This window comes from Simochromis diagramma, unplaced genomic scaffold (genome assembly GCF_900408965.1).
Source record: "Simochromis diagramma unplaced genomic scaffold, fSimDia1.1 OVJJ01000343.1, whole genome shotgun sequence".
NCBI classification, from domain to species: domain Eukaryota; kingdom Metazoa; phylum Chordata; class Actinopteri; order Cichliformes; family Cichlidae; genus Simochromis; species Simochromis diagramma.
The window spans coordinates 7,513,339-7,539,973 of record NW_024386831.1 but is presented as its reverse complement, the minus strand read 5'-3'; the positions used below and the strand labels follow the sequence as shown (position 1 = coordinate 7,539,973).

The following is a 26,635-nucleotide window of genomic DNA, read 5'->3' as shown; positions in this document are numbered from 1 at the left end:
CAACAGCCACAAGGAGGTCGACTTATCGTTGCCAAAGTCTACAAGCAAGATATGCCTTCATGAATGTAAATACAGAAGGATTACAACAAGCCACAAACCACTGGTTACGCTCGAGAACAGAAACATCTAAAAGAGCCTGATAAGATTCAAGTGTTCTGAAAAGCACAATGTTTTTGGACAGATGAAACCATGGTTCATTTGAATGAGAATGATGGATGAATTCTGACGTGTGCAGGACTACTCTCTGCCCAGATTCAGCCAAAATACTGCAAAACGGATCAGATTAGCATCTGCAGCAGGACAAACCAAACATCTTTAGATTATTACTTACTGCTCAAACATCCAGTCTAGTTAACTTTATCACCTCTGGCAAGGAGGTTATGTGTGTCATAATATCTGCATACGTGACAGCTCAAAATGAATGAATACTGATAAAACTTTGTAGGGCTGTAGATTAACAAACCATAAAAATTTACTTACGTCCACCAAGGTCAGCGTACTTAGAAACTATGACTTTTACAAGTGTGGTGTTTCTTATCAACACATATAAAGTGACGTATAAATATTTACATAATGTCAAAACTGACCTCTGACCTCACCCCAACCGGTCTCAGCAGATGGCCCCGCCCCTCCCTGAGCCTGGTTCTGCTGGAGGTTTCTTCCTGTTAAAAAGGAGTTTTTCCTTCCCACTGTCGCCAAAGTGCTGCTCATAGGGGGTCATGTGATTGTTGGGCTTTTCTCTGTATGTATTATTGTAGGGTCTGCCTTATAATATAAAGCGCCTTGAGTCGACTGATGTTGTGATTTGGCGCTGTATAAATAAAATTGAATTGATCTGAATGCTTCAAAGTCAGCAGACTGAAGGTCAAAGTGATAATAATGGTATATAGAGCTATTTAAAACAATGCTTTTTCAGATATCAGTTTAAAATCACTCACTCATACTTTTATGTCTTTATGAGGAGAGACCCCCACTCATATCATCGAGCTTCTTCACCCTTGCTCTCCAAGCTGGATCCTTAGATCCACTGATGGTGGCCTTCTGGCTATTCCACAGATGCCCTTTCCAAACCCTAGCAGCAATACTGTGAAACAGTTCACCTCCCACTCTACGCACCGTGGACTCTGTGGCTTCTTTTAAAAACCAGTTGAAAACTCAAATATTTAGACGGGCATTTGGGTAAAGTTCTTGTGTATTATGTTGTTTTGTCTGATATGTTATTATATTACCTGTAAAGCACTTTGTCTTAAAAAGTTCTGTATAAATGAATTTTACTTACTTACTTCTTACTGCTATTGTTTGTATTGACAACATATAGGCATATAGGGAATAATACAGTATATATGTGGATTCTAAGTATCACGTTACCTTGAACCTCTGACCTCTGACCTCTCCTTTAAGGTCAAATAAGGTCAAACTTTCATAAATTCTCTTTTATCTGTAAAGCGATGCTAAAAGTCTAATGTGTTTGTTTATACTGCCAACATTCAGGAAATGATAGTGGTATATGAGGATTCTCAATATCACATTGTAGTGCACATTTGACCTTTCTTTTACATTTCACAGCTGACTCCAAAGGTGTGTTATACCTTTAAAGAAAGTATTGTCAAGAGAAAGAGAAGTTAGTTAAAAATAAACTGTAGGATAACACCATATAATAAGCTCAAGTTTTTCATGTCCAGTTACTACAAATCAATAACTATTATCGATTACCTGCTCCTACATAATGTTTGAGTAATCAAAGTAAACATCTGTCCAGTAAAAGTAAATACTGCAGAGAGCGAGCTGCCTTAGAGGAGGCGTGTGCTCTTGTTATCATTATTGGGTTCATATAAAAAGCAGTAATGTGAGTGACGCCAGCATCAGAGAAAGCAGAAACCTGCAGGTTAGCAGTCTGCTGCCCTCACATCTGGTCTGGTTAACTCGTTAATATAAGTTGACCATCCTAACACTGCAGGCTAGAACCGAGAATCTGCATTACTGCATTACTCCCAGCTGCAGCATTAATTGGAGCACTTCCCCTTTAAGAAAGTGAACAGCGTGAAGCGGTGGAGGAGCTGGTCAGGAACTGGTCAGGAGCGGTCGGCAGTGAAGGAATCTCAAAACTTTTCCAAAACATAGTTTTACTGCTCCGTTACCTGCTCCAGTACACGCCCAGTTTACCGCCGAATATCAAAACTGCGTCCCCGTCTTCTTACCGTGCCTGTCCGGGATGTAGTGGATGCAAGTGACGGCTTGGAAAAAAGGAAAGTTGGGAGAGGGAAAACTTGTGGAATGATGCCCGACCGACTGCATCCCTCCCTCCAAAGTTCAGCTAAGGTTGCTAACGTTAGCTAGCGAAGGAGCCAGCTTCGGCTAGCTGTTATGTGAAAGTTTGGATAAACTTTTGTCTGACTGGTAAAACACGTAGAAACACGGCATCTGTGATAGTGGAGGAAGCGTGTGGACTGAAAGCGTCCACCCCGGGTTTGTTATCATAGCCGGGGCTAGTGCAGCTAGCTGATACACAGCTAACTTTATTACAAGTTAACTACAGTTAAGCCGCCGTGGGGCATGACAGGACACACCGCTCAGCTCCATCACGCAAACAGTGCAGTAGTTTAACGCTTCAGGAAGCTGTGTTCAGACCTGCTGAGTGGTATCCTTAGCTATGCTTGAGGAGACGAGGAGAGGAGCGACAGCCATGGTTACCTTTGCATGTGAAGGCGGCTGGATGTACTGAGATCACAAAATGACTCTAATGCCTGTGGAGAGTTCTGGAAAGCAGTTTGGGTTTTAGAAATCTAACTTTTATTTGGATGCAGCTGTGTTCAAGCCACCTACAGCCAGTACTGTGTTTTTACATTTTTGGTATTTGATGACATCCTTGCCTTCTTGTCAAGTCTTTCCGGGAGGCCTTCCTGCATTGTTACGAACATTGCTCATCATCTGCATCCAGAGGGCTCGGATCTGGGATAAGGTGGAGAGCAGCCATCATGAAGGTGACAGTAACATTTGGGCAGACAGGTGTGGTGGTGCCATGCAAGGAGGGATGGACCGTGAGGGACCTCATCCAGCAAGCCACGCAGAGATACAGAAAACTCCTGGAGCAGGTACTGTAGAGAAGTTTGCAAAGCACCTGTCTTTGCAATTACGCCTGATAGCAGTCTTGGCACGAGAAGTGACTCTTTTATTCAACACATTAAACGCAGCACATCTTTATACTGTGACTGTGGCAAAAATCGCAGCTGCAGAAAAATATGTTTTTGTCAGTGATACCCCATAGAGCGAGCGCTCTGCTTGGGAAAAATGAACAAAAAGCATGAACAAATGCAGCCTTATCTCTCTCCGAGTCCATCTCACCCTTGAGCTGTCAGTTAGCTCCATTATTTATTGTAAGAAGTAGTTCTGTAATAATGTGTTAAGATTTTCATGAACTCCGAGACAGATAAGTTTTTATGAAACAGCACTTTCATAACATTTGAGGTTTTCCCCCTGAAGTCATGAAAGAATAATCGAGAGCTCAGTCATTTTTATATCATGAAAGGACCATATGATTTTCACATCTAAAAGTCTTGGGAAATTAGACAAAGCCATGGAGGTCCGGTTTTCCATAATTGCTGTATAAAAAATTAAAAGCATATCTGATATGAATTGTGATGGTCCAGACAGGAGCAGGCGCGAGTCATTTCCAATTTAGTTGTGAGTGTAAAATGCAAATGACTCCGTCTTGTGATTCCTTTATGACTGCTGTTGATTCCCGGCGCTGCTCTCAGGGCAGGAACCCCATGACCCCCATCACACAGCCAAATCTTCTCAGTGACTTGCTTCATATTGGGTCCATTATTCAAAAGGCACAGCAGTCATATGGATGGATCGTCTCAGCTGCGATTGAGGGAGAGATGTCGAAGGTGTGTGTGTGGGTTTATATGAGAGAGTGCTAGAGATGCCGTCCTGTTTTTCTTGCGTCCTGGACCTTTTTTCCTTTTTAATCCGCTTCCACCTGTCCGTATATTACCCCTCACCACACAACCCTCCTGTGTGTTTTGCCCCCTTCATCATATTTATCATTCTTATCTTTTACTCAAGTAAATCTCCTGTTCACCTTGTATATTGCTGTGCACGTAGCTCGAGCCGTTGTGTCCCTTTTGTTTAAACTGTTCTTCCTCATTGAACACTTCCTCCCTCACATGCAGCTCTTCTTTATAAAATACCCCCATTCCAGCTAGAACTAGAAGGGTATGGATGGAGAAACTGTCACCATCTTCAGCTCAGAAAATGGAAGCTATGATGATGACTACCTCTAGAAGTAAATGTGTCTGAAGAAAAGATTCGTGCGGCTACATGCCTTGAATAAATCAAAGAAAGGGCCTATTTTCACTTTCACAGTAAAGGTCAGTTTACACTGTTTTGACTGTAGTTTGTTTGCTCTTAAGCGTGATGTGTGGTACCGTCTCGAATCCCCGCTGCAGCGAGTGATGTTGTTGTGCCTCCATTAGCTCTGCTATCACGAGTCTGATTGAGCCGATCATGTTGGAATTAGAGTCAATAAATCTTAGACAACAGTTCACTGAAGAACTGACTCTCAAGTCTCCTTTTAGTAGCTCTGACTTATTAAAAGGCAGCTTTGTTTTAATAATAAAACAGTTATTTGCTATTTGCTTTATAAAGGCATCATCCTTGTGGACGGATGCTGTGTTTCTCAGACCTGTCACAGCAGTTGAGGTGTGCTTCGCTGCAGTTACATATCAGGGAAGGTGGACTGCAGGCTGCAGCATAGATCTAACGCGGTGCTATGAAGCTAGAGCAGGAACATCTGAGGTGTGCTGCGATGTGAGCGCCTCCCTGCTCTGCTGCTTTGGTCTGTTAGTGTTTAAAGTCTTTGTTTGGTGTCAATGAAATTCTTTGCTAAGAACATGCTCGCTCTGTGTGTTTTGGCCTGCTCTTCTCTTCTTCCTCTGTTTTCTTTCCCTTTTCCCGCTGTCTCCCACACCTTTGTCAGCAAGTCTCAGTCTCTCCTCCTCTTTCCACCTTCGCTCTGCACTTTGTGCTCTCAAATGGTTTTAGCCCTTTTTCCTCTTAATCATTTTCACAGTAATTGTCCTGTTGCTTGTCTTCATTTTTCAACCCCTCCCTTTCAGAACTTTTGACATCAGACTCCAGTTCTGCTTCTTGGGGGATGGTGAATTTGTAGTCTCCTTTTCTTCTTCCTAAGTATTTTCTCTCTGTGTGTTTTTCTGACTTTCTTGTTGTCACTCAGTCATTTTTCTGCAACACTAATCTCTTGTAGCCGTATAATTTTGGCTGTTAGCGTGTTTCGGGATTAAAAATCTAGGATATATGTGTGTGTTGTACAGTGGTCCAGTCCCTAATCCTCCCTCCCAGTGCCAGGCAAATCATATTTTTATGTCACAGAGACTGCTAGCTTTCTGTCTGTCTCTTTCCCCTTCCTCCCTATCTGCTTCACTCTACTTAGAGAGTATGCTGCTTGGATTAAAAGCGTTTTATTATCTTGTGTTTCTGCATGCACTGTAGCTAACTGATACTGGCAGTACTATTTATCAGCTGCTTTGTTAGGTGTTCCCACAGTGGTGCTTAAGAGGAGCTAATGCACAGCACAGACATTAGCGCTGCATTTGAGTGATCTCAAAAAGAGTTGGGCTTCATGAAATGTAGTCTTAAGGTGAGCTTCTGAGAGGATTTAATTCCTGTTTGTGATCATTTTAGTTTCACATTTATCTCTGAATTAAAACTCGTGTTAGTTTAACCCACAGAGAGGATGGAAGAAACAAAAGGCTTTGATATGGCTGCTTTTTATATGAAACTGCTGTTATTTACTAACACATTAAAGGTCTTTTTCTAACTTTTTCTAATTCCTTTAAAGCTCTTTTTAGAGATAAGGCAGGTCTCGCATCACTAAGTACCTAATTTAGCTTGGTTAACACGTTTTAGGATGTGGATTTAGAACTCGTTCACCACACTGATGCTAAGCCATAAATTCTGTTTTTTATTATTATTTTGTGGGCTTTTGTTAGTTTTTTTTTTTTTTTTTTTTTTAGTGACGAGAAGGAGAGTGGTGGAAGAGACGCTGCAAACGGCATTGGGTCAGAATCAAGCCTGGGTTGCTGCGATTGGTCTTGTGGTTGCCTCTTAAAACATAACCATAATTTGTAAAACGTAACCATTTTACAAATTTTATATTCAGTAGAGAGTGTGTAATATCACTCATCTTGGAGTTATACGTGAAAAAACAATATAGGCGCTTGTACACAGATAAGTGTAGGAGGGACATCCCTCCCCTTTGTCTCCAGTGAAACTAAGATTGTAGGCTCACTTCTCACCTTTCCTGTAAATGCATAGTTTCACGAAATGAGTAAAGAAAAGCACAGAATGAAGGGCATTAGATAAAAAACACTGTGTGGAACCCGTACGTTATAATTACAGGAGCTGCTCGGTCATCGTGAACCATCTCATGAAGCTCCTGGTGCACAGACTTGGAACTGCTGAGCTCTTTAAATGAGCCTGCTGATATTACACACCTGTGGCAACGGGACTGAAAACAACAGACATCTTATATTAAGAAGTGTGAACTGGTTCTTTTATCCCTATAGTGTAGATACATTGTTTATCATGTGTTTAGTGAATAGTTTCCCCCCTTTCTTTCTGGCCTGATCTGTTTGCTGTTTGTTTACCCACTTCCTGATTTCTGAGTTTTTTTGCACCTAAATGTTTCTGAGCTTCAAATAAATTTTAATAATAGACAACAACAATCTGAGTCAATACAAAATGCAGTATTTAAACAATAACACACCTGCCCCGTGTGAAAAACTAATTTCCCCCTAAACCTAATAACTGGTTGTGTCGCTCTTGGCCGGAGGACACACAGTTATGTGTTTATGAGTCTTTCACATTGTTTTGGAGGAGTTCTGGTCCACTGTTCTTTACAGAATTGTTGTAATTCTGCTACTTTGGAGGGTTTTCCAGCATGAATGACCAGTTTGAGGTCACGCCAAAATATCTGAGTCTGATTGAAACCACTACAGAACAGCCCCTGACCATCACACCACCACCACCACCATGTTTGACTGTTGCTCTGATGTTCTTTTTATGAAATGCAGTATGTAATGGGACTCAAACCTTCCAGAAAGTTCATCTTTTGTTCTCGTCAGTCCGCAGAATATTTTCCCAGAAGTCTTGTGGATCATCCAGATGTTTTTTTTTGGCAGATGTGAGACAAGCCTTGGTGCTCTTTTTGGTCAGCATTGGTTTTCTCTTTGAACTCTCCAGTTTTGCCCAGTCTCTTTCTTATTGTTGAGTCATGAACTCTGACCTTGACTGAGGCAAGCGAGGCCTGCAGTTCTTGTTCTGGTTCTTCTGTGACCTACTGGGTGAGTCGTTGATGCGCTCTTTGAATAATGTTGGCAGGCCAGCCACTCCTGTGAAGCCTCGGACCGATCACAGCGATGACGCTGACTTAGTTTATCAGGCGTTTCTTTAGCTTGTGTCACGATGTGTTGATTTTTGAGATCTATTTAAGTCATTTGTGGCAGTAATCGGGCACGGCTGCTGAAATTGAACTGTGGTTAATCACAGTTGATTTGGGAGAAATTATTTCCCGCACAGGGCAGGGAGGTTTGGATAACGTTATTCCCTTAAGAAGTGAAATCAGCATTTAAAAAAAGGTGTTTTGTATTTACTCTGATTATCTTTGTGTAATATTAAAAATAGTTTGAGCTGAAACATTTAAGTGTGACAAATACGCAAAAAGAAAGAAAGAAAGGAATCAGGAGGGGGAACCGTACCCATTCTCATGATGGAGTCTCTTCTGTAAAATCAAGTGAGGTTTGATTATGTCTTTTTTAAAAGTGCCAGTGTATGCCTAGTAAGTATTTTTACCATTCAAATAGTAACCATTTATTATAGTTAAAACATTTTTCAAAGGCTTAGCGCAGTGTGATGTGTCTGATCCTGGCAGTACTGGTTAGCTGTAGCACGCCTTTAGGACGCGCATGTAGATAAAGTGTATCTCATTTAGCTTTTAAGAGAAAAGCACAGATTAGTCAATTAGTCTGTAAGTTTTTATTGAGCAGATATCATTAGATTAACTGTCATCCACTTCACTCGATATATCAGTGATCTGAGAGCGCTGTGATCTTTAGTTATTTATCAGAGCAAACAAGCCTGCTGACAGCTGCAGCATAATATAGAGCTATCACTGTTGATGGATGATCATAGAGGGCTAGCACAAATTATGGAAGGGAAGCACCGAGCATGACTGTATCAAGTGAAAAAAAATAGTGATATGCAGGGTTTTTGTAGTGCGTTGGCTGTGAGGAGATTAATAAACCATCTGAAGAAATCAGAACAAAAGCATTTGAAGATAGCAGAGGGAGAGGGAGGGATGAAGGCGGAGGTTGTTTTTTGTGGGGAGTTGCCAGAAAGTTATCAGCCTAATTGCCTTTGGCCAAACAGACACGTGTGCGACTGTGTGTTTATGAGTCCCAGTACGAGTGAAATGCAGGTGGTGTTGCCTGTATAATCCAGAAAAATGACACTCGGCATTCTGTAATCATGTCAGAGTTTCAAAATAAAAAGCAGATCCCCGCCATGGGAAAAGTACGTTTATTGTTTCGTTTATTAGAAACATAGGTTCCACGTTTGATGCCAATACGCACATCCTGCTCAGGAGAGACCAGTTTTCTTTAACTGAACAGCCTGAATGCATGAATGGGACTTTATCTAGAAAACACTGATATGACCTTTAGGGTAAACTTTACTGGAGATGGCGGCTTTATTTTGTCTCTCTAAACCCTCTGAACAGCGGTCCCCAACCCCTGGGCCTCGGACCAGCATCGGTCCGTGAGTCGTTTGGTACCGGGCCGCGAGAGTTGAGGCTCAGGTGTGAAATGTATGGTTTTCAGGGTTTTTATCGGTTTTCAGTGTTATTTTGTTATCGTTTTTATCGTTTACTCGGTTTTCCTGGGTCTTTTCACGTGTGTTATGAATAAATCTTCTTTTTTTGGTACCGGTACTAGTTTTATTTTGTTGTATTTATCCGCGACACCTTAAAGGCCGGTCCGTGAAAATATTGTCGGGCATAAACCGGTCCGTGACGCAAAAAAGGTTGGAGACCGCTGCTCTATAATATCTCCATTGCAATGGCCGAATTATGCGAATTGGTTTAAATAATTTCTGTGACATTGGGAAACATAATGAAACATTTTGAGTCCTCTAAATCCTTTCAGCATTAGTCCAAACACTGATGCCGTGCTTCTCTTTCTGCTAATTATACCAGGGCAATAATGGGCACGAGCAGGCTGTCCTTGTCCTACTAAAACAGAGACGGTGTTGGGACACTCGCATTTTGGAGGCCAAACAAATATAATGGACAACACTGACCGGCTTTTCATATCGAGAGAAGTTTTCTTTTTATTTTCTGAACAAAGTGAGCAAACGGCGAACAATGAAATTTAATCAGTAATATTTGAACCTTGGTATAATTTACAAAGAATAAAACAAACAAAAATATTAATAACTGTTCCTTTTATCTGTGGACCCCTGTGCGGTGTGTGGATAATAAAACATGATTGGACACTTCAAAGGTTCAGAGCTGTCACTGGGTTTTTTTGTCTTTTATATACCCTGCGCATCGTAGATTGATAGCAACAACTTCACCAGCTTCACTTAATAAAGCTGTTCCCTATTACTTGAAGTGTTGCTGGAATCTTCACGTCATGTAAAATGAAGTAAACAGTTGAATTATAAAGAATCTAACCAAAGCGAGCATGTGTAGTAATGGGGAAAAAGAAAAAAAAAGGTTAAAAGGTTAAGCCTATAACACTGAGGTCCTGGTGTTCTCTCTTTGCTTTTAAAGCCTGTACTGTCCTGCCAAGATCTGAATGGTTTTCTAAGGTCTTCCAAGTTAAGACTGCAGATGGCTGTGAGTCAGCAATGTAAAGGTTTCTAGCACAACCTGGCTCACTACCAGGGGGGCACGGAGGACAAGGAAGGGGAACAAAGTCTTCTAATATACAGAACAACTTTATTGGCTGACTGTATACAGTAATACAGTAATGTGGTAAACTAGTTCTACAAAGTAAAAGTTCTAAGGATATGGGTCTGGGAAAGCATTCAAAAGGATTTTCAAATTACTTGAACAACTTTAACTGAAGGGACACTTTGTACATTCAAATTCACTGTTAGCTGCAAACAGCATACGGACGTCTCTGAGCACTCAAAGCAGACATGAGTCTCCAAAAAAGGAGATCTGGATCTGCAGGAAACTTTGCAGCTGTTGGTGTCATAGCGGTTGGATGTAAAAGCAAACATCATTTTCAAAAACTGGACCTGCACCGGGTGTGTGTCAGAAATAAAAACGACTTATAGGTTGCAAATAAACGTGTAGGAGCAACAAACGCTCCTGTGCTTTTAAAACCAGTTTCAGGCTGACGCGCTGAAACTAAAATAATACATGAACCGTTACTTGCTTGTCCAAATGTATAAAACATCAATAAATAAAACCACGTGACTGCACATATTTGGACTAAGATAAGAAATCTAAGGTATAGATGAAGCCAGATGATACATATGTTATGCTTTAAAAACAAAATCAGTCAGGTTTGTGGGCAGGTGGTGTTTTTACACTATACCTGTGTATACACTTGTGCATATGGATTTCCAGGTGGATGTGTATGGAAGGGTTCTCGTCAGTGTGGGTGTACAGTGTAGTTTCATTAGTCGGGACAGGAATGCTGATGAGGCGTGGCCAAACAAGCTGATAAAATCGTCCAAACATTCTGGCCCAATGCCACAGCACAGGCAATTATTTCTGAGGGCGAGGGAGAGGCCGGGAGGAGACACGCGCCTCCTCCTCTGTAGACAAACCACAGGAATGTGTTTATTGAGCCTGACTGTTTAGAACGGACTCGGAAAGGTTTGTTTGAACAAACTGTTCGAGTCGGTGTAAGCAAACCATGAATTTTTTGTTACAACGTGACAATAAATGTATCTTTGCTTAATTGGATGATTGAAAAGTGAGCTTGTGCCCATCTTAAGTGTGGGATGTTGTTGCAGGGTCACAAGGCAGGTCGGGGGGTGATTCAGTTTAGATTGTTTTGCTTTTTCAGAATTAATTTCAGGATATTAGTCACTGCCTTTACAGAATTATCGATAATAAAATGATATAATACACGCATACATTTCCTGCTTGACGTCTGTGATGATTTCAGACCTCTCAGTTCTGGATAAGGATCTAAACGTGGGCGAGTATTCAGCTGAAGCTGTGGTGTGGATGTCGCACTGCGTGACTCTTCAATCACACCTCTGTGGTTTATCGAGGTCCACTCATTTGCACGACCTTCAGTTTGAGAGCAGCGTGCATACCAAACTCGTTTGTTAAGCAGCAGACTAAAAAGGCGTACTGTTCAGAGATAAGAGTGGGAGCGATGGTACAGAGTGTTTTCACTCAGGAGGGAATTTACTCCAACCTATTAATCATTTCCACATCACGTCACGAGAATCAAATATCCCAAATTACCCAAGATTATCTGAAATAGACTCAGGCAAAACACTGCATTAAGTGCTAATCCCCCTGATTTTTTGGATTTGATCGGCGTGTTTACAACTCTTATCTTTAAACTTATATCTGCGAGTCTCTCCGGGTTTAGAAACCACTAGAGTTGGAGGGACAGGATTTGGTGCTGACACTTTATCAGATTAGACGAGTGTGCTCACGGCTTATCTCTCAGAATCTTCGCCTCTCGCCGGTACAGCCGTACGGATTGCCTACTGTAACAGAGAAACCCAAACAGGCGTTGATGACCTCATAGCAGCAGCAGGTCGCCGAAGGAACGAGGCTGTTTTCACTGTGCGTGTCTCGTTGTGTTTCCAGGTTACAGGGTGTACGTGTTTCCCACTTTTTGTAGTGATTAGTCTGCCGATTAGTTTCGTGAACAATCAGTTGAATTTAAAAAGGTTCTGATCCACTGAATATGTAACAATGTAACTTGGAGAAAGACGGCATGGTGCGTGTCATCATGTGACCAGGAAACAATTTTACCTATTACTACTACTATTACTTACTGCGCAAGTCATTTCAGTCTCTTCAGAAACCACTGGAATGAGTTTGTGTATATAATTAGAATCAGCTGATTAATGTCAGATTTATGGTTGGGTGTATTTCATCTTCCACCTGATGTGGTACTTTCTCAGTACTTTACATGTTCTGAAATAATAAATTCTAATTTGCAAATAAGTCTTTACTTGTCAGGTTAAATATCATCTGACTCTAGTCACATGATTATTCGTTAATATTCAGTGTTAATGTGGCAGAAGATCTGCCTTTCCTGCACCTTTTCACAAAGTTTAACGATATTTGTCTTGGTACTGTTTGTGTAATCCTGCTGGCAAACAGACAAACTACACCGTAAATCTATTTGTGCACAGGATCTTTCCTTGCTCAAAGATTTAAAGACCGTGTTCTGTGAAAATCAAGTTATCAACCTTCGAAATGTTAATTTGCTGAATCCAAGTAGACACACGAGCAAAATAAGCTGTCAGACTAACCTTTTCTGCCTTGGTAGTAAAAATAGTTAGTAGGCGTTGGTGGGGCTATATTTAATATGAGCTAACTTGGCAGGTCAGGTGGTTGAGAACAAAGTTTAGCTACCAGAGCGGTGAGTGAGCGTTGGAACATTTGGAGGCTGGAGTCTGTTTAGGGCTTAATCGATGATAACTTTAAGACGATGGATTTGGGTTTTCAGCTGTAAGCGCTTCAAAATCCACCTGTGCTAGTTTGTTGTAATTTGATGAATGACTCGTTGAGCTTTAATAGATTAGCTACAATTAAAGGCTTCTGTGTGAATTGTACTTGGGTGGTGTGGATCAGCCCACACACTGAGAGCAGGCCCGGCTTAGTTTTCTGATGTGAGGAAGCAGAATACAAGCGGAACTCATCACGCCTGTTTCTCGAGGTACGATTGCTCGTGTGGCGTCCCGCTGTTTGTGTGATGGTGACCGATTGAGGGCTGGACATTAGAACTAATAAACAAAATTTAAAGCGCAGGCAGTTACACAAACACGCGCACTCGGTGTGTCCTTGAGTTAACATTTTCCAAAGCCTTGATTGGTAGTGCTCAAGGGGAAAGAAGAAAATAAAACCGAGTATTTGAAAATCTATCTCATGCATCTGGACCAGGTCTCAGCCAAGTCATTGTTACAGCGGAGTCAGACTATAAATTCCAGCTGGAAGGAAGAGAGGAAGAGTTACAGACAATAGAAGAGCATAAATGGTCTCAGTGTCAGAGGCTTGTGCAGCAAAGATTGTTGAATAGCCACTGAAATGGCGAGTTTTGTAATTGTACGCGTTTGCACACATATCGTTTTTAATGATTACACAGTCAGATCAGTCGGACTGATACACTGACAGAAGGAAATGTTGCCCTTGCAGTGATACCCGTGGACACAATCTGATCTTGAAATCTTTCTAATGCGAGTTTTTGAAAAACATTACGAGCATCTGACCCTGAAAGAGTGATTTACTGGAGCACCACCCTGTAGTGTTTGGAGTCGCACCTTTCCTTAGGCTGCGTGTGATTTGTCTTGAGTATGTGTGTGCACGCTTGTGTGTTGTCTCAATATGTTGTTCAACAACCAGCTCTATGCAGTCAGCTGTCCAGTACAGTTTCAAAGTCATTAATCACAGGCCCAACACGGCGGAGAAAGGGAGCGAGGAGGGAGAGAGAATGGGCCCAGCTAGAGCTGTAATCTGTACAAGGCACCTCGGGGAAGACGTGAGAGATGTGTGCAGCAAAGAAACAAAGGTGAGGGCAAAGTTGAGGGAGACTGGGAGTTGGAGAGCGAGGGCTTTATAAATGAGGAGTTGGTGTGATTCTTGTGGGTGTCCATCAAATAATTAGAATAATTTTAATTTATTACTATGTTAATGTGAAACTTATTGACCGCTGTGTGAAATTAAAGAGCCTCTCTCCATTGTTCTGTGTTTGAATTTGGAAAACTGAGGATTTTTATTATAGGAAGCAGATGGTCAACAGTGCCTTTCTAGTCTTTTTGACCAACGTGTGTTTCCAATACAAGCTACATTCATGTATCTGTGTTGTTCATGTATTATTGCCTACTGTGCTGTTTATACACACACAAAGTCACCACTGGTGTTTGAATTCAGTTCACTTTTATTTATATAACACCAAATGCACACATTCATGCACAGTGGACGAAACGGGATCATTTCCAATATTTAAAACATTTACTGTGAGAACTCTCAATTATTTGGAATCTTGAAGTTGCAGAAGTGATAAATATGTGAGAAATAAAAAGCATTATGATAAAAATATCAAAAAAATTGCAATTTAGAAATGAATTTGGAATAAATGCATAATTATGATTTAGAGAGAACAAAAAACACATTTTTTACAAATGTAAAAAAGATGAACATTTTCAGTGCAGTAATAGTGCAAGAAAGATAAAGTTGGTTTAATAAAAAGTAAATTTAATACAAATGCATTGGGAACAGAGAAGACTTCAGTTTTCCGAGACTTGGTTTTGGACCTTGGAAACTGAACGCCGCTTCTCCATCTTTAGTTTTGACTGCGTGGGCGTCAATATGACCTTCCTCTGAAGATGGACGAGGAAGATCTCTCTTCTGGATTGACAAGAGAGAAGATTCATCCTAACTTTTGCAGTACAGAGGGCACAACCTGTAACATCTCAGTAATTCAGCTGCGGTTTAATATCAGATTTTGGCAGCCGTCCTGAAACAACTAAAGAAAAACATCCCTAAAGAAACATAAGAATGCAACACTGATGAACTCCACATCATTTCTGTGCTCTGTGATGTGTAATTTAACAGCAGTCCGTATCCTTCAGACTGAAGTGTGACTGTTTTAGGATTTTGACAGAAAATGTTGGATAGTTTTCCAGCCTGTTGTGGTTAACAGTCCGACAATACCACGACTGAGACTCTGTCTGTGATAGCTGATGTCATTCCTGATGGGGGGAAAACAAAACAAAACAAGTGTTCTGTTAGAAATGTGTGCAGGTGTTAAAAAACAATTGTAGGTAAATTGATCATGTGGTGATAAGTCTGTTCACAACTCGCTGATTTTTGTGTCCTTTGTTGTAGGAAGGAGATTTCTTCATTCGGACGCACCATGTTGAATACTGTGACGGGGGGATTCTAGACCCCGACGACATACTCAGCGATCTGGTGGAAGACAAAGACAAGGTAAGTACATCCTCTGCAGAATATATTCTATTGTTTCTGTTTAAGTATGATTATGGGATTATACAGATTGGTGTATGTTTTTATGGAACAGCTGACTGGTTTGAGTTTTTTATTTTATTTTAACCAAAAACCAGAAACCCTGCTTCTTAATTAATAACTCTGAAAACAATATGTGTTAGTTAGTTTTAACTGGAATAGCCTGTTTCTTGACGGACCAGCACAGCAGATTACACTGGCATGTGCAACTGACCACCCCAGACACGCACCAGGCAGCTATTGTTCTGTGCACAGTTACAAAATCACAGTATTTACTTTGGCTCATAAATATTTGCCACAATTTTTGTACATCTGCTTCTGTACACCACCACTGTGCATTTAAAAATAAAATCCAATGTAATGCTATACTTCTTCTCTTGAGCTTCTCTCCACGCCTTCAGTTGCTGCTGTGAATTCAGTTTTCCCTTCAGGAACTAAAAAGTCTGCTCGGTCAGGTCCACATCAGGTGGTCTTGTGTCATTTCACTGCCTTCAGAAACTCTTGGGTGTCGTTTGCTTTGGGCTCTCATCCATTTGCACTGTGAAGCGCTGTGCGATCAGCTGTGTCTATCAGCAGTCAAACATTAATAACACTAGTGGCACAGTTGCACTGGCAGGCCATAACAAACGATTTTGCAGGATTGCACAGGCTGGTTTTAAATGTTTTCTGCCAGAGTCTGGCTTTCTTGTTGTTGTGTGTAACCAGTGGTTTGCACTTTGTGTTAAACTGTCTCTATTTCCATTCATGAAGGTGCCTCTTGAATACAGACTGCCACCTCATTGAGAGTGTTCTTGACTTGGTTAGAGGTCGGTAAAGGCTTTTTCTTTCATAAAGGAAGCCTTCTGAAATCATCATCCACCTTAGTTGTGGTAATCTGGCCTCACCATAAAACTGCATCAGTAAGCTGTCGAATCACTTTTGACCCTCTGAAACGAGCAGTTTCAAAACCGTTAATACTTTTATACCTGAAAGGCTGCACCGCAATTTGTTTTTTGGAAATGTACAGAGGTGTCATTGTCCAACCTGCCTTTGGGTCGACCGTCTGTATCCCTAAAGCTATAGGACACACTTTGGTTTGCGCAGTGCAACAGTGCATGACAGTCCCGTGTATTTCTCTTCGCTCTTTGGTTTGATGCTAGCTCACACGGAGCGCGAGCGTGTGCCAAATGCAAAAGCAAGTAAAAGAATGCTGACTGCAGTTGATACAACAGTTTTATGCTGATTACGCAGAGAAGTGAGTGAGCACATGATACTGTGTGTCTGCTCAAAAGTGTTACAAAGGCTGAAGTAGAGATCTTTGTCTGGTATATTGTGTGCCATTGTATGTGTGTGCAGAGTATTGAGCTGCAGTGGCATATAAGCCACTCCCTTGATACAATAATGCCTCTTAAGCAAAACTCAGAGGTAAAGGTTTTAACTCGCCTTCAGCGTCAGGCAGCATCATTAGTAATTCACGTTTGGAGACTTGAGGCAAACGTAATCCATATATTCCTGTTTATTCTTATTTTTCCCCTGAAGAATGTCATTTGTCATTTAACCCCTTTGGAAACTGACGTTTTTCATACTTTTTTAAAAGATCTGGCATTATACAATGTGATCAGTCCCATCCCCTAGAGTAAGGGCTGTTTGATGATTGCTCGGAGCCTTAAATGAATCCGGAGCCCTTCTCTTGGTGGCTCCGCACATTAAAACAGTGTCAACATGTTTTAATGAGCTTGTGTCCTATGGATAACTGAATTTTTCATTTAGGTCACTGCTAAAAAAGTTGAAGAACCTGCTGGCTAGAAATTGTACAGATACAGTGTGTTTCCCTGTCCTTGGATCATACTGTATGCCTTTAAGCACGTATAAATACTGCAGGATTTGTTGGAAATTCACTGAACTAATTAAGAACAAAGTTGCTGTAGTTAGCAATTTCTCTCGAGGCTGTAAGAATCTGTGGGAAGAACTGGTGTTTGTTAAGACTCGGGCCTTTGTGCCTCTGTTCATGTCAAAATAATCACTTATTTTACATTTAAAAGGATAGTTTTGTTTTTGAGAATCTAGCTAAAGGTTTTTGGCTTGATTGGTCAGTGTGCATGCCGACAGCTTTGGTGCATGGTTACGTGCATGAAGTGGCCCAAGACTGACCTGAAGAAATGTTACTCGTGACTGTGTCTGTTGCTAAGAATTGATATTCACACATGACATTTTAGAATTTCATAAAGCCTGGATTGTTCCTCCACGCTGAGTGAAACGTCGTGATGAGCCCTTGTGTGAAAACGGTGCAGTTACATGACACACAGAGCCGCAGCGCACGGCCGCATGACTCAATGACAGGAGCAATAAAAGAGTCCGGAAAGCAGCAACTGACCGAGAAGATTATTGTTCTGAGAGCCTGTTGCCATGGTTTTGGTGAGATTTGCAGAGCATCATGCACTGGTCCTGCTTTTGGCTGCTTGTTTGTGATGCTTAATGTGCCGGTGTCACAGTGTAGAGTTTCTGCGAAGATTAGTTCCTCTACGTTAGAAACAGTTGTGATGGTGTGTCTTTGATTTTGTCTTTAGCGCCCGAGACTGAATTATTTGGCATTTTTTGTTTTGTTTAGATTTTTTTTTCTTTCACGTGTTTAGCCTTTTTGCGTTGACTTGTAACATTAAGATCTTTGAATTCTGTTTCCTGGGAGAGCTCAGGGTTACAGCAGTTTCAGTGTTGTCTTTCATTCTGCAGTTAGAGAGAAGCATTGAGTTAATGTTTGATATCAAAATGTGAGTGGAAGGGAAATGATTAGATAAGTGTTTAATCATTTGAATAGCAAGTTGGAGCGAGTCGAGCAGGTTTCTGTGTCAGAGCTGGACTTTTAATGACTGAAAGTAAATGAATGTCTTGGTGACGGCGATCCCTAAAGATGCACAATACATCTGACGACTGCTGTATTTTTATTCAGCTTTTCCCTCGATGCTCTCTTCTCTCATATTCGCTCAAATAGGATAGCGACGCTTGTAGGTAACAGACTTCGAATGCAGTCAAACTGCCAAAGACATATTTTAGGGCATCAAATACGACAGCGAAACGCATCGAAACGTAAAGTATTAATTTGCGCGATTTCTAGAAAATATATATTTCAGAGCTGGGATGAAAACATTGCAAAACACTAATGCCCCCCAAAAGGCACATACACACAGACACACAAACAAATAAACTGTACAGAATCATACTCGGCGATACACACTCCTGAGCACCAGAGATTGCATATGAAATGAAAGTGTGAGATATTCATTGGATTCTGAAGCGAGGCTGTCATAGTATTACTGAGCTGAGATGAATAAATGGCTCCTAATCCCAGATGAGTGTTTTACTGTAGGCAGACTCAGACTGCCTGGCTTTAGGTTTAAAACCACAAAGAAAATAAAAGATATTTGAGGTCCACTGAAGAAAGAGGTCAGGAGTACAGTTTTAAAAAAGTGGCTGAAATATACTCAGATACTGTTTCCCTCCGTAAATTGCCACCGTATCGTGATCGCAAACGCCTCCGCCGCAGTGATGGCGTCAGGGGTTGATGAATCTGGCTGTAGGATTATGGAGCGTCACCTCTGTGGTGAGAGGGTGTTTGTGGTCAAGAGGAACTCTCTAGATGTGGTCGGGCTCGCCTCAGCGCACAGCCTTTGACCTGAAACCAGTCTCGCAGAGAGAGCCTGGACTCTGCACCACTCTGCGCTTGGCCCAGTGAGATGTTGGGGTGTTCCCAGCAGATGAAAAGGTTCCTTCTCTGCAGCTGTAGGTTAGGGAACAAGTCCTGGCTGTCGCTTGTGCTCACGTGCTGAGTGACGGTTAAATGGTTAAATGGATCCTGCCTGTTTGGAGTCTCAGGGTGGGGTGTTTGAAGGTGCCCTTACTGTGGGCTCCAGCGTCCTGGATGCTGGACAGACCTGGCGTACCCAAACTTGTGGCGTGTGTATGTTTGGAGGCCCCAGTTTGTGAGATCTTTAATTTCCACATCCAGCTCAGCTTTGAAAGCGTTCTACACTTTTCTGTGGCCGCATGGTGGTTGGTGCCTAACGTGGCAATAATCTCTGAACCAGGAAGTGGACAGAAGAGGTGAAGGGAGCTGGGAACTGAAGGAGTTGAGCTTGTTTGGCTTGTGGGACTGTTACTTGAACCTCACATTCAAGAAAAACAGTTTCTCTCTGTGAGGACTTTGAATCCTGTTAGTCTCACAGGATTTTTATGTGAAATAGAAGCTGAGTTAAAAAAAACACTAAAATTTAAAGTTGGCACATCTGTCCAGCTTTTAAGGCTCAGTCTGCTAGCATGCTGCAACTGAGTGTAATTCATTTAGCATTATTTTCCTCCCAATCCAGGTATCCGGAAATAAAACACCTGACTGTATTTATCTGGCTTAATTAGGTGTAGTGAACCATCACAGTTTTATGACAAAACAAACACCGTATACGAAACATTGTAGGAGGAATATAGAGTCTGTCTAATTTAGAAAAGGAAACTCAGCCTACAAGTTAATGCTGCTGCTGTGTTTGGATACAGATGACACGTTATCTTTGCATTAACATAGAAAATATTTTACTGTTGTATTTTTTCATTATTCTACAGCTTGATAGGGAACAGTCTCGTTTACACGGCGCTCCCCCAGGATCCACCTCTTAGGAAAATTATACTATACCAGATAAAATAAATGATGTGGGCTGTTGTGCATTGTTGGTAAATGCACCTTTAGTCCCCCATCCAACACCCTCTCACTCCAGCCTTTTTTCTCCATTACCCTAATGCCTCCCCTGCACGTTGTTTTTCAAGCACACTCACAGCTTTGTGCCAAAGGAAATGAAAAGTAAGCAGAAAATATGGATTCCCATCAGCATTTTCTATGTTGCTGGAAGTGTAATTCCTAATGTATTTTTTCCATCTCGGAGGTATGCAGAAACAGTCTTACATGGCCTAGGGTGTGTTTAAAAGGTTAGCTGGTAATGGATGGATGGGGGAGAAACACTGTTGCCTCATATGATATTGATGTTTGTTCTGGGACATTAATGTCACGTACACGTGGTGAATGCACACACACTCTACATTTAGCTTCCCTGACAAATAAGATTTAAGATCAGAGAAACCACTCCCCACACCCTGAAACACACATCCTATCATGCTTATTATTGTGTCTTTTGTAATGGATCCCCATTCAAACCCCCTCATGAGCGTGTACCCTTTTACCCTATCAAAACAGAAAGGAGGATATTTATTACATAGACGACTAGCACTCTAAATATCTGCAGATGTTATAACACAGCATGTCGTATAATTTTGCAAGCTGATAAATCGACTGCTCGCGTTCATAACATATGCACATATATGAAGGGCGCTCTGTTAATATATGTTGACTGTCAGTGTAAACTGATATATGTGTCAGCGTACTGCAATTTACCAATGAGGCCGTAGCCTCATCAAATATAACTCTCAGTCTGGCTGCTGGTTGATATCTGAGGTCCTAAGGAAAGAAGAGGTTTATGGCCATTCCACCCTTCTCAAGGACTGCGGGATACACCTGTCAATGCTCACACAAGACAACTCACCAGTGATCACTATATAATGGTGAATGTCTGGCTGCATAAAGAAAATGACATCTGAGTCATCTATAGTGGACAGGAAGGACATTTTATGACTCGTATAACCTTTTGAAGGACTAAGAAGAGCAAATATGCACACAACCTAAAGACATATGGACACAGCCTGGCATTAATCTGTATTTAGCACTTCTAGATGAACCGTTATACTAGGGGTGGGCGATATAAACGATATACGATAGAAACGATATAAATTTGGCCAACGATAGAGATTTTGACTATACCGCTCTATCGCGATAGCGCATGTTGATGATGTCATCAAGCTGCGCCTGTTTTGGTCGAAAGCATCGCAGCGGCTACAACCATTATCATCTGCAAATTATGGCGGGCGACAGTCATAGCAAAGAGATGAAGCACTTTTGAAATATGGGGAAAGCCAAAAACTGCGCTTCCTCCACTTCCGTAACATTGATTCATTACTGTTGAATTCTCTCGCAGCTGCTCTGTTCCCATGTTGTTGCAGTATATTAATGACTAACCTCATATTGTAGATGAATGATCTCAGTTGTTCTCCTGACTGAAGTTTGGCCCGTTTACAGCATCCTGCTATGCGATTGCATTTGTCCCTGACCACCAGAATCCCTCGCGTTAACTTTTATCGAGTGGAAAAAAAGTTGGCGTTCATCCTCCAGCTTCACTGTGCTAATGTTATGCTAACATAGCTGTGTTGCTAGCGATCACGTAGCACAACATTATATACCAGGTAGTCCAACTTCAGTAACCCTGCAAACGTCACTGCTGTTTAGTTTTCTGTCTTCATTTATGTTGGAAGTGATAACAGAGCTGTACGTTTGAATTAGTTTCAAAAATCTCTCAGTCAGAACATGGTATGTCATGTTTAGGTGGAAACTAGCGAGTTAACTTCCTGCTAACTTCTAACTCCGTTAAATTTAATAAATCCTGTTTTCATGGATGCCTGGATGTTAAACTTAATTGTTACACCTGCTAAAGCAGCAACGCTGATCATTTTATTAAAGATTAAAGAATTTAGACAGTTTTTAACTCTCAGTGTTCGTTTGACTTTGGGACCTGAAGCAGCCGTAATGCTCTAAAAATCCATCAAAACATTTTTTAACAATTCAATTCAATTTTATTTATATAGCGCCAAATCACAACAAAAGTTGCCTCAAGGCGCTTCACTTTAACAGATTTCTGCACTCCAAAATCGGTTTGAGGTCAGTAAGCACAACCAGAATTCATACATAAGGCACACTCGAATTTTTGAGAAAATTAAAGGATTTTAAGTGCGCCTTTATAGTGCGGAAAATACGTTATACAGAAGAAAAGAATATATCGCGATATATATATATATTTACCGCACATGCTTCAAATTATATCAGGATATGGATTTTAGGCCATATCGCCCAGCCCTACGTTGTACCACGATGTGGACCAGCTGGAGTCAGTTAAAGCTGGAGGCTTGCTTTCCAGTTTGGCGCTACAGTGTCATCATGCTGGATGACAAAGACTTGGACCTGTAAACAAGTTGCATTCATTGTTTGAAGGTCATGTTATATAAAAGTATCCATCTCATGTTTGCACATAGAAATGAGAGGAGCGGATACAGGCTAAGGATTCACTTGGCTTCATCATGCTAAACCTCTTTTCTGTTGTATTTTATATATACTGATTTAGTATAGCTAGAAAGATAATTAAATTTTTCAGAATAAACTGTGTTATTTCCTGAAGACTTTAAATGATTAGGCTGTAAAAAAAAAACATAAAAATGGTGCCCAGTAAATGACACTTGTGCAGCGTCTGAAAGCAATAATCGGCAATGCTTTCTTTAGTGGAAGGTCAATATTATTCTCACCAGCAGCCAGTTTATGTGGGGGGGCTGAGGGGGCAAAGGTTGCTTAAGCACTGTTTTTGTGTGTGTAGTTGGCCTTTTGGTTCATTCACTTAACCTTCGAAAGCTGACATCAGACTTGGACAGAGAAATATATTTGAACTCGGCTTTCCTCACAGATGTGTTGATAAATATGATTAGGACGGGCTGGAAGTGATAGAAGAAAGGTCCACTTTAGCTTTAACACTTCATCCAGTTCAGTAGGTCTAATGATATTCCACATATCCAAGATCATTTGTGAGATGCTAGGTGTGGTACCAGTACAGATACCTTTACCAGATATATTAGAAATGTGTTTTCACTAGTTAAGAACATCTAACCAATCTATAATCAAAGCAAATGTCAACGTGAAACACATTTGTTGAGTAGAAAAGGCTTTCCTTAGACGACCTGGGGTCAAGCCCGGCAGCCCTGCTGGCTCGAGATAACAGAGCAGCCACTCGCAGACCAAATCTGATGAGCAATATCTCTCTGCTGTAAATGGACGCTTTTTAGAGAAGGGCACAGAGAGGTGACACTTGAAACCCAGATGCTGAATATCCTAAAAAGTAAAACTGCTCTTAAAACCAGAACAAATAAATCACAGAAATGGGGAATTAATTCTTCAATAAATTCAAATTAAAAGTTAGTGGAGAAACAATTCCTGCAAGACTTCCTGCTGCTGGCATAGTTACAAAAATCATCATTAATTAGTGCCTAACACAATAATAATGGGATCATTAAGCTGAAGACAGAGGTGCAATGTGAACAATGAGGTTTGTTGCACGTCTGTCTGCTTGTTTTAAGCATCAAGTTTTTGTTGCGGTGTATGGGATTAAAAGGCTGTCTGGACTGCGTCAGCGTCCGCCCACACAAATAACCGCTTCTCACTGTGTCATATCACACTGCACATTTTTTTAATCCCTCTCAAGTCTGTTTTGATCGGGGTCACGGTTTAATTAATGTTGACACGTCGACCAACACGACACGCAAAGAGAAATTCACAAAACTACCTTAACGACACGATTCCAGGCAAATGCTGCCAGACTGTCTGGTGTCTATTGTCTTCATTATCTTGTCACAGCAGCACAAGCAGCTACGAATAATCACATTGCAACTACATCATCTTTACCAATCAATGCTTTAACTGTGGCTTTGTCTGTGATTTCAGAAAACGGGGCTGGAAGCCATTTCTGTCAGCACGTATATACTGCAAGGTCTTAATGTTCATGTCGTTTCTGATGAAAACTGTAGAGGAGGATTACAGGGCATTATGCATAATAACCTTTCCAGCAGGGTCATAATTGCCTTATTCTGACTGGCTTGTGTTTTCTTCCTCAAAATGAAAGCGCTAAGCTGACGAGAAGGGGGAAAAAGGAGGAGGGGGAAGGGAAACGAGGGGGAGGCGTGTGCAGCAGTGGGAAAGATGGTGACGGGTTGATGAAGAAGAAAGTCAAACCTGAAATGGTTTTCTACGTACAGATCTTTGTAAATGTAAATTACAAATAATAACAGCAGTTATTAAACATAAACCTCTGAGTCCATCTGATTATCCAGATCGCTTACAATTATTTATCCTTTCTGCTGGTCTACCTCAGAGAAGGTCCATTACTCACTCCAGGCTGCAGAGACACACAGATGTATGATGCGATAGATAACCTGGAGTTTCCTGATGTGCGGAGAAACACAACTGCTTGTGAACTTTTTGAACCACGCTCAGCATTAAGGAGCCCCACAGCTAATTGCCTTTTGAAAGTTAGACTAAATGATTTCTAATGATGAACGTCTAAACGATTATATTCCAGCCCCACTGTAAATGCTATTATGAGTCCACACAATCAATGATGACTGCAATCAATCTGTAAATAATGCAGCACATACATTAGCTCGGCCAAATTACTTTTTTGTGTGTGTGTGTGTGTGTGTGTACAGCAGCCTCGCGCTATAATTTCTGTCTCGTAGCCGCTAAACGCACATTTTGATCTTAATTGACTCATTTGTATCAAGAACTTAAGTTTAGCAATTAGAGTTTTAATGTTCTGATATACTATACAAGGGCACTGCGTAAACTGCAGACTGAATAAAAAATGATCACGTTATGCAGAGTCGATGCGTAGTTGGAGATGGTAGATGTTTTCATGGAAGTGTACAGAAGAAGTACAGCGCAGATCTTCTGGTTCTGCAGCGGCACGATTATAATTACAATCACCTATGAGCACAAATGCCTTGAGCAACATCCTTCAAACATGCTGCTACTAACAAAATCACAACGTGGCGTGCACGTAACACGGGAGACGCATAACAGGAAGTGGCCAGCCTGTCCACCTGTCTGTCACCAGTCTTTCAGCCCTTTGCACCAGTTTGTTAGAATAATCATCCAGCACGGCGCCACACAGAGACCCAGCTGCTTCCCTCGGGGAGGAGTCCCACACTTTTGTTTTAGAATCTGTTACAACTTCTCGTTTCTGATGCTTTTGAGACGCTCAGAGAAAAAGTGATCGTTACTGTCGAGTAAATCTGAAGGACCAAGACTGGTCAAGTTTAGGTCTCCAGTCTCATTACACTGAGATTTGTAAAAAGGAATGAAGGAACATTTGTCTCTGGGTGAATTGTGTTGTTTTGCACCGCTACAGATGCATTTTGCTCCGTTTTTATTGCTCTTTTCTGTGCATAGTAGATGTTGTGTGTGTATAACTCGGTATTGTTGTCTAGTCATTTTTGTTTCTAATTATTTTTTAGTTGGACTGATTTTGACTGAAACTCACCATTTCAAGTTTTAACCTTAGTTTTGAGCAATATGCCGATAACGTTACCTAAGCATCCTCAATATTTCACTTCCTCAGACTCGGACACTTCCTCACTATTTGCTAATTCTAATGAGTTTTGACAGTTGGATGGAACTGCATTAAACTTTGGCCCGATGCACATGTAGTTTCTTTATTAACTACCATTTGAAGCCCATCTGTATGTCTCAAAGTCTGACTGCTTAATGCCGTTTCTTCCCATCAGCCGGCCAGACATAATATCCACCACTCATGCTTCAGTCTTCATCAGGTAACAGCCCACACAGTGTGTTCTGTGCTCGGGAGCTCTGGTTGTAATCAACATAAAATATTAGAAGCTTGGGCTGGTGGGGGCTAAATGACTCGAGAAGGGCAGGTGCCTTTCGGTTTAATTAAAGGCAGTCATTTTCAGGGGTCCTGAGGATATAACCCCAGGGCTGCATGAGAAAAATTCATTTTAGAATGATCAATCAGACTGAAAGAAACTTTCTTTATTTTTCCCCTTCTTCGTGCAGAGTTTCTGTGTTGCACATGTGCAAAAATCAGGTGATGCTGCTCACTGAGCGTGCCCGCGGCGAGAGAGCAGCCACACGTACCTGCGCTGGTGACCAAAAATATAAAAACACAAATGAAAAAAAAATGGACAGAGGTATGAAAAGTCACAGATTCTTTAGTAACAAAGTTGCAAAGTTGGCAACAACATGACCTGAAGCGTGTTAATCAGCTGTGAGTCAGACAGATGTCAGAGGCCCACGCTGAGATGGGGAAAAACATGGATCCACATTAAAAACAAAAAGTCTTGAACTGTGTGATACCAAAGATGTACCCAGGAAATAAATCGTAGCCAATAATCGGAGTGTAGATCAGGCGTCTTTTTATTTAAACAAATGTTAATAAATGTGATCAGTGCTGCCTGAAGCATGTTTTTATTATAAACTTTGTCTGTGGTCTCAGCAAAGCATCTGTTAGAATGCAACACACACACACACACACACACACACACACACACACACACACACACACACGCGCGCGCATCAAGAGCACTAATGACTAAAAAAATCTTTGACATTGCACTGCTTCATATGTCACAAGCACATCCTGCTTCACTTGATCAAATGCACAGATGGGTAATACAATATCACTTGTTTTGAAATGGTCT

The 26,635-nt window shown here is 41.2% G+C and overlaps 1 protein-coding gene across 1 annotated transcript in view; it reads left to right on the top strand.

Moving 5' to 3' along the window:
- Nucleotides 1-1,797: 1,797 nt before the first annotated feature.
- LOC120731028 (partitioning defective 3 homolog B-like) overlaps nucleotides 1,798-26,635 on the top strand; it is a 207,061-nt gene continuing 182,223 nt past the window's right edge. The window contains 3 exon segments of the mRNA XM_040027756.1: nucleotides 1,798-1,811; nucleotides 2,080-3,092; nucleotides 15,119-15,220. Of these exon segments, the coding sequence (XP_039883690.1) occupies nucleotides 2,976-3,092; nucleotides 15,119-15,220 (219 nt within the window). The 5' untranslated portion in view covers nucleotides 1,798-1,811; nucleotides 2,080-2,975.